This window comes from Lithobates pipiens, unplaced genomic scaffold, assembly GCF_037356315.1.
Source record: "Lithobates pipiens isolate NorthernLeopardFrog02 unplaced genomic scaffold, aLitPip1_a1.2 Scaffold_8, whole genome shotgun sequence".
NCBI lineage: Eukaryota > Metazoa > Chordata > Amphibia > Anura > Ranidae > Lithobates > Lithobates pipiens.
This window is the reverse complement of record NW_027507903.1, coordinates 671,667,081-671,679,927: the sequence shown is the minus strand read 5'-3', so window position 1 is coordinate 671,679,927 and position 12,847 is coordinate 671,667,081. Positions and strand designations below refer to the sequence as shown.

Here is a 12,847-nt window from a genome sequence, read left to right as displayed (position 1 = left end):
CTTTATATTGGCATTTGGAATTGGCAAATGCAGCAAGTTAGAAATCAGATGAAAGGTTTAGCACTGGAAAACACTATTTGATAAAAAAAAAAGTGCATTTGATATACATCTATATAGATCAGACCAAAATGAGAGACACATGAGGAGAAATGAGGGACAGAGGGACATTTCTCCAAATCAGGGACAGTTGAGAGCTATGGACAGGCACTGCAAACTTGAACTCTGTGATGCCTGATCAGTAGGCAGGAGTGTAGCCAGAACATAAGCCAGGGGGTTATCAAGAGCTGGGCAGTGCAGGTACAGGAACACAAGACTGAAGCAGGAACAGGATAAAAGCTGGGTTTGGTACACAATTGGGCAGCGAGGTACAAGAGCATGAGACAGGAGCAGAGTCAAACACAAGCCGAGGTTACAGGTAGGCAGACTGAAATCCAGAGGTGGGTACAGGTAAAGCTGGGTCAAACACAGGTAGGCAGGAAACGGATAAGGGCACAGGTAAACAGGAACAACCTGAAAGACCACTCAGAAATGTGTTCATGTCATTACTTTTTTTGAATAGGCCGTTTGACACCAGTACGTGCACATGTGTGTGTGCGCGCCTGCTCAAGCTCACAAATGTGCCGATACATGTTTCTCCTTGTGTGGCCTAAAATAAACTCTGCTTGACCCATTATGGCTGTTGGAGTAACATGGGGCAGCAGCATCCAATCCGCTTCCCCAGTGACTCAGCAAACCATAGAAGAACCATGTTCCTCTTGACTTCCTCTCTAGATGCCACTGCGGACAAGCGCCATCCTTAGAGCTGTCCAAAACTGTTTCTTGTCATTTTTTTATTTTTTGACACTTTTTGGCGAATGGGTAGGGGTACAATGTACCCCATACCCATTCGCATAGGGGGCGGCATCTGGGGACCCCCTTTCTAAAGGGGACTTCCAGATTCCGATTAGCCCCCGGCCTGCAGACCCCCACAACCATCGGGCAAGGGTTGTGGGGATGAGGCCCTTGTCCCCATCAACATAGGGACAAGGTGCTTTGGGGGGACCCCAAAGCACCCTCCCCATGTTGAGGACATGTGGCCTGGCACTCTCTCGTTCCCCCCCCCCCATCATTTTCCTGCGGCCTTCCAGGTTGTGTGCCCTGAAGGGCCTGGTAATGGACTGGGGGGAGGACTCACATTTTTTTTCAATGATTTTTATATATATTGCCGTGATCCGACAATACGTTACAATACAATACAATTTAAAATCATTTTTTTCCTTTAGACATGTAATTTTGATGCTCTCATTCATTACACTATGTACGGTCGCTATATAAGTAGCCTTACATAGTGTGGGGCATGGACTTAGCCCCCTGAACCATGATTGGCCTCTCACAGCAGAGATCGCTGTGATTGGCCAAAGCATGCAGGTCAGGTGCATGCTTTGGCCAATTAGCAGCCGTCAATGCACTGCAATCTCAAAGAGCATTATGGGGCGTTCCCCGGGCACTCAAATTTCCCGCAAACGCCCCATAACGGTCACAATTCAGAGAAAACCTGATGTTCGAGACGAACTGTGGGCTCATCCCTATTAAAAACCTTGGAATGTCTACTTTCCAAAAAGGGAATACATTTTGGCCTACATTTATGAAGAACAATTTGCAACGTTTTATAACAGCAATGAAAAAAAAATGCTCTATTTATGTAAAAAAATAATTATTAAAAATGTCATGTGTACAGCATTGCATGACAGCGCAATTGTCATTCAAAGTGTGAGAGCGCTGAAAGCTGAAAATTGGCCTGGGCAGGAAGGGGATGGAAGTGCTTGGTATTGAAGTGGCTAAAGGTCTCGTCCCCCTCTGGCAGGTTAACCCCCCCATGTTGTGGAATGGTCTCAAGAAAGAGGGGGACGCACTCGTTTTCATGCAGATCACCCTCGATAACACCCACATATGATGCTGAGCCTCCATGTTTTAAAGAAATGAAATTCAATGAATGACTTGTGGTGGGTCAGGGACAGTCTGGCTGGGGAGGAAAGGCCTAGGTGACGCGGGACCTCCTCCAACCAAGAAATGAGATGGGGCTCTATCTGACTCTTTGTAGCTTCTAATGATTTTGCTTGATGAAGGGGACATACCCCAAAAGCTTGTCCTGAAAATTTTTATGTTAGTGCAAATAAAAAAAGTATCACGGACAGCACTCAATTTTCTCTAGCTTCTAATGCACATTTTGAAGCTCAGAGTTTGTGGTGAAATACAGGACCCTATACAACTGTTCAAGACTAAAGACAAGGCTGGAGTTCCAATTGAAAACTGCAGATCGGACGCTCTGAGATCCTCCTAGTCTGGAAGAAGAACAAGTCCCAGCATATCCTGCAGCATTATTTTATACAGTAGCAGATTCTATATGGCCGTAGTATGATGACGAAAAAGGTAGAGACATCAGATGTCCTCTGACGTCTTTCAAGAGGAACCTCAGTCTTCTCACATAATTTGTAATACAAACATCTTTGCCAAGCTTCCCTCCAACCACTTTGCATATAGTTTTATATATACTGTGATTCTGTACTTGCCAAATATACTGCAAAAAGTCTAGCTGCTTTCATTTTAACTGTGGGCAGCTGAAGTTGCTGCCAGTTCACCTGGATTTACACAGACACACAGAGGCACACAACCAGCTCTGCAGCTCTCATTGGCCCTCTTATGACTTGCCCCCCCCCCCCCTCCCTTCCTGGCAAACTCTCACTAGAGTGAGAGAGAGAGAGAGAGCTATGCATGATGTCATAAGCCTAGGCTAATGACCAGACAAGAAACAGGAAGTGAGCTGTATAAGGGATTTACTGGCAGAAAAAAAATGTTTTACTTTCCAAAGTTAAAACAACAACAAGGGTAGAAGATTTAATAGATGGAAAGATGAAAAAGGGACTGAAGGTCTGCGTTCAGTCCATATCAGAAGATCTTCTTTTCACAGATGTACTCTGCTTTTATAGAACAGCGAGCATCATTCCAGTCATCTCCATTCTTTAACTGGGCACAATCTTCCCCTCCTCCCAGACCATGACCCGTCCAATCATCGGGCTGACTCTGCTCCCAGAACCTGAAGGACAGAGGAGACAATAGTGATTAGACCAAGGCAGGAATTGAGCAGAACTGGGACCTGGGAAATGCTATAGTGTTAGATCTTCAAGGTGTGAGCCCAACTACTGTGATGGATTGCAAGAGTGCTGACCACACACTACAATGTGATGGTACAATCTACTGGGGTTAGATCAGTGATGGCCAACTCCATACATACACAGCCCCTAGCTACTGTATGTGATGAGTTCTTCCCCCTCTTCTTTCCCTGACTGAATATGTAAAGAGTTCTTTCCTCCAGGTCCTTCCCCATGTGAGAAGTTCTTCCCCTTTACTCCTTTACCTATTGGCCGATGTGAGGAGTTATTTCCCTCCACTCTTTCCCTAAAGTGAGGAGTAGGGATTAGCCAATGGTTTGGCCTATACCTAGGCTGTTAGGAAGAATGCCCAAACTTTGGCACGTTTGGCCCCCTGTTAGGTGAGAGCGGAGCATCCTCTATAGAAGTGATATTTCCACCTCTTTTATATATAGTTACATAGTTAGTCAGGTTGAAAAAAGACACAAGTTCACCTAGTTCAATCAATAAACATAAATAAAAAATTCATACAATCCCATATACACAATCCTATACCCACAGATGACCCAGAGGAAGGCGAAAACCCCCAGCAAAGCATGATCCATCTTGTTTACAGCAGAGGAAAAAAAAATCCTTCCTGTTCCCCCCGAGAGACAATCGGATTTTCCCTGGATCGACTTTACCTATAAATGTTAGTACCCAGTTATATTCTGTACATTTGGGAAAGAATCCAGGCCCTTCTTAAAGCAATCCACTGAGCTGGCAGGAACCACCTCTAGAGGGAGTCTATTCCACCTTTTCACAGCTCTTACTGTGAAGAATCCTTTCTGTATTTGGAGATTAAATCTCTTTTCCTCTAGACGTAAAGAGTGCCCCCATGTCCTCAGCGATGACCTTAAAGTGAATAACTCAACACCAAGTTCACTATATGGACCCCTTATATATTTGAACATGGTGGTCATATCCCCCCTTTCAAATGCCAAATGCTTGTAAACGTGGTAACTCGTGTGCGTTTAAAAGCATTTTTAACCACCGGAAAGGATTTACTCCCTTAATGACCAGCCCATTTTTTGCAATACGGCACTGTGTTGCTTTAACTGATAATTGTGTGACGTCGTACCCAAATAAAATTGATGTCCTTCTTTCCATTTTGGAGACGGGTGTGAGCCAGTATCACTGTGTGCATTGAAGAGGAGTTGTGTGCAATAATGAGGAGTTGTGTGCAATAATGAGGAGTTGTGTGCAATAATGAGGAGTTGTGTGCAATAATGAGGAGTTGTGTGCAATAATGAGGAGCTGTGTGCAATAATGAGGAGCTGTGTGCAATAATGAGGAGCCGTGTGCAATAATGAGCAGCTGTGTGCAATAATGAGGAGCCGTGTGCAATAATGAGGAGCCGTGTGCAATAATGAGGAGCTGTGTGCAATAATGAGGAGCCGTGTGCAATAATGAGGAGCTGTGTGCAATAATGAGGAGCCGTGTGCAATAATGAGGAGCTGTGTGCAATAATGAGGAGCCGTGTGCAATAATGAGGAGCTGTGTGCAATAATGAGGAGCCGTGTGCAATAATGAGGAGCTGTGTGCAATAATGAGGAGCCGTGTGCAATAATGAGGAGCTGTGTGCAATAATGAGGAGCCGTGTGCAATAATGAGGAGCTGTGTGCAATAATGAGGAGCCGTGTGCAATAATGAGGAGCCGTGTGCAATAATGAGGAGCTGTGTGCAATAATGAGGAGCTGTGTGCATTGATGGGATTGAAGATATGTGCATTGAAGAGACGTTGGTCTGAGGGACACATTACTAAAGGCCCGTACACACGGTCGGACTTTTTGACAACAAACATGCAAATTAGCTGTTTTGGAGCAACATCCGACCGTGTGTACGCTCCATCGGACAAACTTTTTCTGTTTTCATCAGACTTTTGTTGGCTGTGCGAACGGACAAACTTTTTGACAACAGAAGTCCGAAGGAGCAAAGTCCGACCGTGTGTACGCAAAGGCATCGGACTTTTGTACAAGGTACAAACACGCATGCTCAGAGCCTATGCAAACGATCAGACTACAATACAGAAGTTGACCAAAGGTGGCGCTGGAGTCATTGAACATCCTCTTTTGAAGCGGTGTCAGTACGTTGTGACGTCATTACGTTCGTGTTTGTTGTCAAAAAGTCCGACCGTGTGTATGCAATACAAACTTGTGGACCACGCCCTTTGTACAAAAGTCCACGGGAAAGTTTGTACAAAGTCCGACCGTGTGTATGAGGCTTTAGAGTAGAAGTACTGCTGAAGAAAGAACCAGATATGTGAGAAGGATTCTGATATTGTGTCTTACTTTGGAGTTATGTCATAAGGCGTTCCATCCACCCATCTCCAGGTTCCATCCGCATCCGTTAGACCGATCCAAAAGGATTTTTGGTTTGCAATCCCACGCAGAAAATTCTTAAGAAAGACAAAATATAGAAATTGATAGAAGATTAATTATTATACACACAATGGCTGATTAGGTCACATGACAGTTGGGCTACCACTATATTTTAGGGGTTGGATAGGAAACTGGGGAACTGGGGTGGAAATCCACTAAAATGGTGAGAACACTTCACACCTCAACACAAATGTAATCCACCCCTGGAGACACAGTCATGGTATGACCCACCTCCAGGCTCGTGACACCACTGAGGTTAGCCTTAGAAAATGGACAGCAAGGTCAAGGTTGAAAAAGGGAGAGGCAGGGAAATGTACTCTAGAAAAGCATAGTTTTGACAATGTGTGGCGATCCAACATAACCAGGGCCGTTTTTAAGGCAGGGCAAAAGGGGCAGCTGCCCTGGGCCCTGTCATTGTTGTGGGCCCCAAAGCAGCTGCCTCATACTTGCCAACTATCCCAGTTTAAATGTCCTTGTCTCTTGCTGTGTCCTGATATCTCAGTGTGAAGTGCTGCTACTAATGCTTCCCAGCTCTGCCCTAATGTTGTGTACAGATGGTTCACCTGCAGGCCCTGTGTTTACATGTAAATAACCGGCATTCATATGTAAATAGCTGCATAGATATGTAAATAAAGGCGGCATCCATATGTATAGCATGACCCCTGGAATGAGGAGATGATGTACTGTAACCTCTAGCAACGAATCAGTGAGCAGTATTACTGTACAGTAATCTCAACAAGGAAAGTTTTGCCCAGGGTCCAATCAATATTAAAGACGGTCCTGAACATAACCCCATGGCAACTGAGGATCATGCCTAGAAACCAATTCATTCTAAAAAAGGAAACATATTTCCACTGAAAATGATTTTAAAGTAAATTTGCCATAATAAAAACACAGGGGGGGGGGGGTAACTGCTGACCTCCTACTAAATATATCAGATTGATGGCTGTTACATTAGCCCACTGGTATCCATAGATGAACCCTTATCCCAGGTCGGTGACTCAAAAACACCAAAAGCCAGAGTCAGCATGAGAGCCTAAAAACTCACAATTTTATAGGGAGACGTCAAAAATAGGCAACTTCGTGTTTCTCTTAAGATAGGTGTTCTTTGGTGCTACTCTCCACCAGCTAGCTGTTTCGAAGAATGTGTAATGCCGTGTACACACGACCAGTTTTCCCGTCGTAATAAACTCTGAAACTGTCTTGCGTACACGCGATCGCACCAAAATCCGATCGTCAAGAACGTGGTGACTAGTGATGGACGAACTTCCGACGGGACGTTTCGCGAACGCGAAACGCGAACGGACACAAACGTTCGCGAAAACGACCGTTCGCCGCGGGCTCCATTGACTTCAATGGGAGGCGAATTTCGCAAACCTTTAGGTCGAATTTGCGGCCACGGGGTAATTATTAGGGGGTAGCACGTAGTCCCACCACCTGGACAATAGCATAATACATGTATGAGGTGAATTTGGGATCGATAACTACAAGCATTTTTTTTTTATTTGGGAAATTGTTCTGACAATTCAGGACTATGGAGCTAATGAAGGCAATGGAGGAGAGGGAAGGTCAGGGACCAGGGTAGGCAAACAAGAGGGTGCAGGAGATACAGAGCACTGACAGCAGCACCGTAATACAGAGCACTGACATCAGCACCGTGACATACAGCGCTGACAGCAGCTCCGTGACATACAGCGCTGACAGCAGCTCCGTGACATACAGCGCTGACAGCAGCTCCGTGACATACAGCGCTGACAGCAGCTCCGTGACATACAGCGCTGACAGCAGCTCCGTGACATACAGCGCTGACAGCAGCACCGTGACATACAGCGCTGACAGCAGCTCCGTGACATACAGCGCTGACAGCAGCTCCGTGACATACAGCGCTGACAGCAGCTCCGTGACATACAGCACTGACAGCAGCTCCGTGACATACAGCGCTGACAGCAGCTCCGTGACATACAGCGCTGACAGCAGCACCGTGACATACAGCGCTGACAGCAGCTCCGTGACATACAGCGCTGACAGCAGCTCCGTGACATACAGCGCTGACAGCAGCTCCGTGACATACAGCGCTGACAGCAGCTCCGTGACATACAGCGCTGACAGCAGCTCCGTGACATACAGCGCTGACAGCAGCTCCGTGACATACAGCGCTGACAGCAGCTCCGTGACATACAGCGCTGACAGCAGCTCCGTGACATACAGCGCTGACAGCAGCTCCGTGACATACAGCGCTGACAGCAGCTCCGTGACATACAGCGCTGACAGCAGCACCGTAAGCAGCCCCAGGAGGAAGTCAGCACAGCACAGGGATGGTGTGATCCCCTCATAATAAGAACCCCCAGGAGGAAGTCAGCACAGCACAGGGATGGTGGGAGCCCCTCATAATAAGAACACCCAGGAGGAAGTCAGCACAGCACAGGGATGGTGGGAACCCCTCATAATAAGCAGCCCCAGTAGAAATATGACACCGCTCAACCTCTTCAAAGAGGAGGGTAGGGGCATATAGTACGGTGTGCTTTTTTGGGTCAGGGAAGTGAGCCAAATGAATTAAGAAGGTCTGTGTGCTTGATTCCAAAAATTGTTTATAGACATATACATGGTCTACTGATCACATGTGTTGAATTCCTCCGAGATCCATGCCTCATTCATTTTTAGAAATGTGAGGTAGTTAACACTGTGGTGAGCTAGGCGAGTACGCTTATCGGTCACAATCCCCCCTGCTGCGCTGAACGTCCTTTCGGACAGGACACTGGATGAGGGGCAAGCCAACAGTTCGATTGCAAATTGGGCAAGCTCTGGCCAGAGGTCAAGCCTGCCCACCCAGTAGTCTAGGGGTTCATCACTCCTCAGAGCGTCCACATCGGCCGTTAACCCAATGTAGTCGGACACCTGACGGTCTAGGCGTTCCCTGATGCTGGATCCGGATGACACCTGTCGATGGGTCGGCTGAAAGAATGACCTCATATCCGAAGTCACCAACACATCTTCAAACCGGCCTCTTCTTGCAGGCGCTGTTGGATTGGTACCCGCAAATCCTTCTCTGGGAGTGGGAATTGCTCCTCTGCCAGCGCACGCAAAAGCAGAATGCAGCATTTCTCGAAGCAAGGCCTGGAAGTGCTGCATTCTGACAGCCCTCTGCGACGGCGGTAACATTTCCGCCATTTTGTGTTTGTACCGGGGGTCTAAGTACGTTGCCACCCAGTACTGGTCCTTGACCCTCATGCTTTTTATACGGGGGTCCCTATTAAAACACTGGAGCATGAAGGCCCCCATTTGCACTAAAGTGGAAGCGGTGTGGTGGCCTGGCTCCTGCTCATCATCCAGGATAATGTCGTCCTCTTCATTCTCCTCTCCCCATCCTCGCACAACAGGGATCCCAGAAAGGTTTAAAGCATGCTCTTCTTGCTCCTGCTCATCCGCCCCGGCACCATCCTCCTCTGACTCCTCATCAGACTCCTGTTGTTGACTTGTCTCAGATAGAGTAGCCCCCCCTGGGAATTCATCCAGCATTGCGACTTCCTCATCTTCCCGCTCCTGCTCCTCCACAGCCTGATCAATGACACGACGCAATGCACGCTCCAGAAAGAAGGCATAAGGTACCATGTCACTGATGGCGCCATGGCTGCGACTGACCAGTTTGGTGATCTCCTCAAATGGCCGCAGAAGTCTGCATGTGTCGCGCATGAGCAGCCACTGGCGCGGTGAAAAAAAACCCAGCTCCCCAGAACCGTTTCTTTCGCAGAGTTCATACAGGTAGACGTTAACTGCACGTTTCTGCTGGAGCAGCCTATCAAGCATATAGAAGGTTGAGTTCCATCGCGTCGGGCAATCGCAAATAAGACGTCTGACCGGCAGATGGTGTCGCCGCTGAATGTCAGCAAGGCGAGCCATGGCCGTGTAAGATCTTCTGAAATGGGCCGAGATTTTCCTTGCCTGCCGCAAGATGTCCTGGACCCCAGGGTATTTGACAAGGAATCGCTGCACGACCAAGTTTAAGACGTGTGCCATGCACGGCACGTGCGTGATTTTGCCCTGTTTCAATGCGCTAAGCAGATTGGCACCGTTGTCACACACCACTTTACCAACTGTCAAATTGAGCGGTGTTAGCCACTCATCTGCCTGTGAACGCAAAGCTGAAAGGAGTGCCGGGCCAGTGTGGCTCTTTGCTTCCAGGCACAACAGACGCAGCACGGCATGGCAACGTCTCACCTGGCATGTGGAATAGGTTCTGGGGAGCTTGGGCGGTGCAGTGGAAGAGACGCTAGCAGCGGAAAAGGAGGAGGCAGCTGAGGAGGAGAGGGAGGAGGATGGAGTAGGAGGAGGAGAAGAAGAGTCAGGCCTGCATGCAATCCGTGGCGGTAAAACCAAATCTACACGGGTGCCACGGGTTACATGCTTGACGGCCGTCAGAAGGTTCACCCAGTGGGCAGTAAAACTGATATACCTTCCCTGCCCGTGTTTGCTAGACCACGTGTCTGTGGTCAGATGTATCTTGGCACCGACACTGTGTGCCAGAGATACATTCACTTGCCGCTGAACATGGCCATATAGCTCTGGGATGCCCTTCTCTGAGAAATACTTCCTTCCTGGGACCTTCCATTGTGGTGTTCCAATGGCCACAAATTTGCGAAAGGCCTCCGAGTCCACCAGTTTATATGGCAGTAGTTGGCGGGCTATGAGTTCTGACAAGCCAGCCGCCAACCGTTGGGCAAGAGGGTTATCCGGCGTCATCATTTTTTTACGCTCAAACATTAGGCCCACGGAAGCCTGCCTTTTTGCAGAAAAATGTGAGCTTGGCGTGATGGAAGGTGGAGTGGAGGACAATTGTGAGGAGAGAGGAGAAGGAGAAGTAGAAGACGAGGCTGGACGGTGAGAGCCTGCAGTGTGGCTTTGTGTGTTCCGTTGCTCCCACTGGGCTCGGTGATGGCTGCTCATGTGCCTTCTTAAGGCGGTCGTCCCTAGGTGAGTATTGGGCTTACCGCGACTAACGCGTTGACTGCAAAGATTGCAGATGGCAACGCTATTGTCAGCAGCGGACACGTTAAAAAAAGCCCACACTGCGGAGCCATGTGCCGGTGTCCTGGGAGCGCCAGATGTGACCGTACATGGTCGATGACTCGCTCCTGATACATTTGCAGTCTGCTTTGTCCCTGCTGTGCAATGTAAGTCATTGCTGCTTCTCCTCCCTATCTGCTGGTCCATATCTCCCTCTGAACTCCCCTCCTCTTCCTCTCTTGTGGGCACCCACGTGACATCACTAGACACGTCATCATCAACGTCACCTTCCCCACCGCTATAAGTAGAGTAGGCAGCAACACCGGGGACCAACCTCCTCCTTGGGCTGATCTGGGTACTGGCGTCAGACTGCTGAGTAGCGCTTGTTGCTACCTCCTCTTCCTGATCCAATACCAAGAGTGGCTGCGCATCAGAAATGTCCTCTTGATATGGATCGGAAAATAATTCCAGTGACTCAAGCGGAAGGTATGTGGTGGTGGTGGTGGTGGTCGTGTTGTTGGTGGTAGTGTCTTTGGGGGTGCACATAGCAGAGAGTGAAGAAGAGGGTGCAGATCGAGAGGATGAGGAGGGTGCAGAAGAGTAAGGCTGAGCGAGCCACTCAACCAAGTCTGGTGCATCCTTTAAAGTAATTGAACGCACCTTCTGCAACTTCCCACTTTGGCTCAAGCCTGTTGCTCCTGCCCTACCCCTACCACCCCTGCGGAAGGGCCTGCCTCTTCCTCTGCATGTCATTTTTTAAATGACCCTGTGACAAAACTCTTAGTCCCTATACCGCTGAAGGACTGCTGCAGTATAGGTGAGCGGTCAGCAGTGGTGCACGTCAACCCTATCTATTGTGGACCGATAGCGGTCCTTACAGAACAGCAGACTGTACCGCACTCAAGCCTATGTACCGTAGCACCCTATACCAAGTTACCAGTCCTTATAAGAACTTTTGTGGACCAAGCAGGTTGTGTATTAGTGTTTAGCAGACTGTACGTCAGTCCCTATACCGCTGAAGGACTGCTGCAGTATAGGGCAGCGGTCAGCAGTGGTGCACGTCAACCCTATCTATTGTGGACCGATAGCGGTCCTTACAGAACAGCAGACTGTACCGCACTCAAGCCTATGTACCGTAGCACCCTATACCAAGTTACCAGTCCTTATAAGAACTTTTGTGGACCAAGCAGGTTGTGTATTAGTGTTTAGCAGACTGTACGTCAGTCCCTATACCGCTGAAGGACTGCTGCAGTATAGGGCAGCGGTCAGCAGTGGTGCACGTCAACCCTATCTATTGTGGACCGATAGCGGTCCTTACAGAACAGCAGACTGTACCGCACTCAAGCCTATGTACCGTAGCACCCTATACCAAGTTACCAGTCCTTATAAGAACTTTTGTGGAACAAGCAGGTTGTGTGTTAGTGATTAGCAGACTGTACGTCAGTCCCTATACCGCTGAAGGACTGCTGCAGTATAGGTGAGCGGTCAGCAGTGGTGCACGTCAACCCTATCTATTGTGGACCGATAGCGGTCCTTACAGAACAGCAGACTGTACCGCACTCAAGCCTATGTACCGTAGCACCCTATACCAAGTTACCAGTCCTTATAAGAACTTTTGTGGACCAAGCAGGTTGTGTATTAGTGTTTAGCAGACTGTACGTCAGTCCCTATACCGCTGAAGGACTGCTGCAGTATAGGGCAGCGGTCAGCAGTGGTGCACGTCAACCCTATCTATTGTGGACCGATAGCGGTCCTTACAGAACAGCAGACTGTACCGCACTCAAGCCTATGTACCGTAGCACCCTATACCAAGTTACCAGTCCTTATAAGAACTTTTGTGGACCAAGCAGGTTGTGTATTAGTGTTTAGCAGACTGTACGTCAGTCCCTATACCGCTGAAGGACTGCTGCAGTATAGGGCAGCGGTCAGCAGTGGTGCACGTCAACCCTATCTATTGTGGACCGATAGCGGTCCTTACAGAACAGCAGACTGTACCGCACTCAAGCCTATGTACCGTAGCACCCTATACCAAGTTACCAGTCCTTATAAGAACTTTTGTGGACCAAGCAGGTTGTGTATTAGTGTTTAGCAGACTGTACGTCAGTCCCTATACCGCTGAAGGACTGCTGCAGTATAGGGCAGCGGTCAGCAGTGGTGCACGTCAACCCTATCTATTGTGGACCGATAGCGGTCCTTACAGAACAGCAGACTGTACCGCACTCAAGCCTATGTACCGTAGCACCCTATACCAAGTTACCAGTCCTTATAAGAACTTTTGTGGAACAAGCAGGTTGTGTG

General features: G+C 48.4%; 1 protein-coding gene across 7 annotated transcripts in view; it reads right to left on the bottom strand.

Moving 5' to 3' along the window:
• Window positions 1-12,847, bottom strand: part of LOC143961945 (uncharacterized) — a 208,777-nt gene that overhangs the window by 96,150 nt on the left and 99,780 nt on the right. The window contains exons 13-14 of one of the 7 annotated variants that reach the window (XM_077471283.1): window positions 5,459-5,565; window positions 2,797-3,073 (exon numbers count right to left, since the gene is read on the bottom strand). The exons of the other annotated variants lie outside the window; for them this stretch is intronic. Coding sequence (XP_077327409.1) covers window positions 2,926-3,073; window positions 5,459-5,565 — 255 coding nt within the window. The 3' untranslated portion in view covers window positions 2,797-2,925. Of the gene's footprint in view, window positions 1-2,796; window positions 3,074-5,458; window positions 5,566-12,847 lie in introns of those variants that run through there. 7 annotated transcript variants of the gene reach the window in all.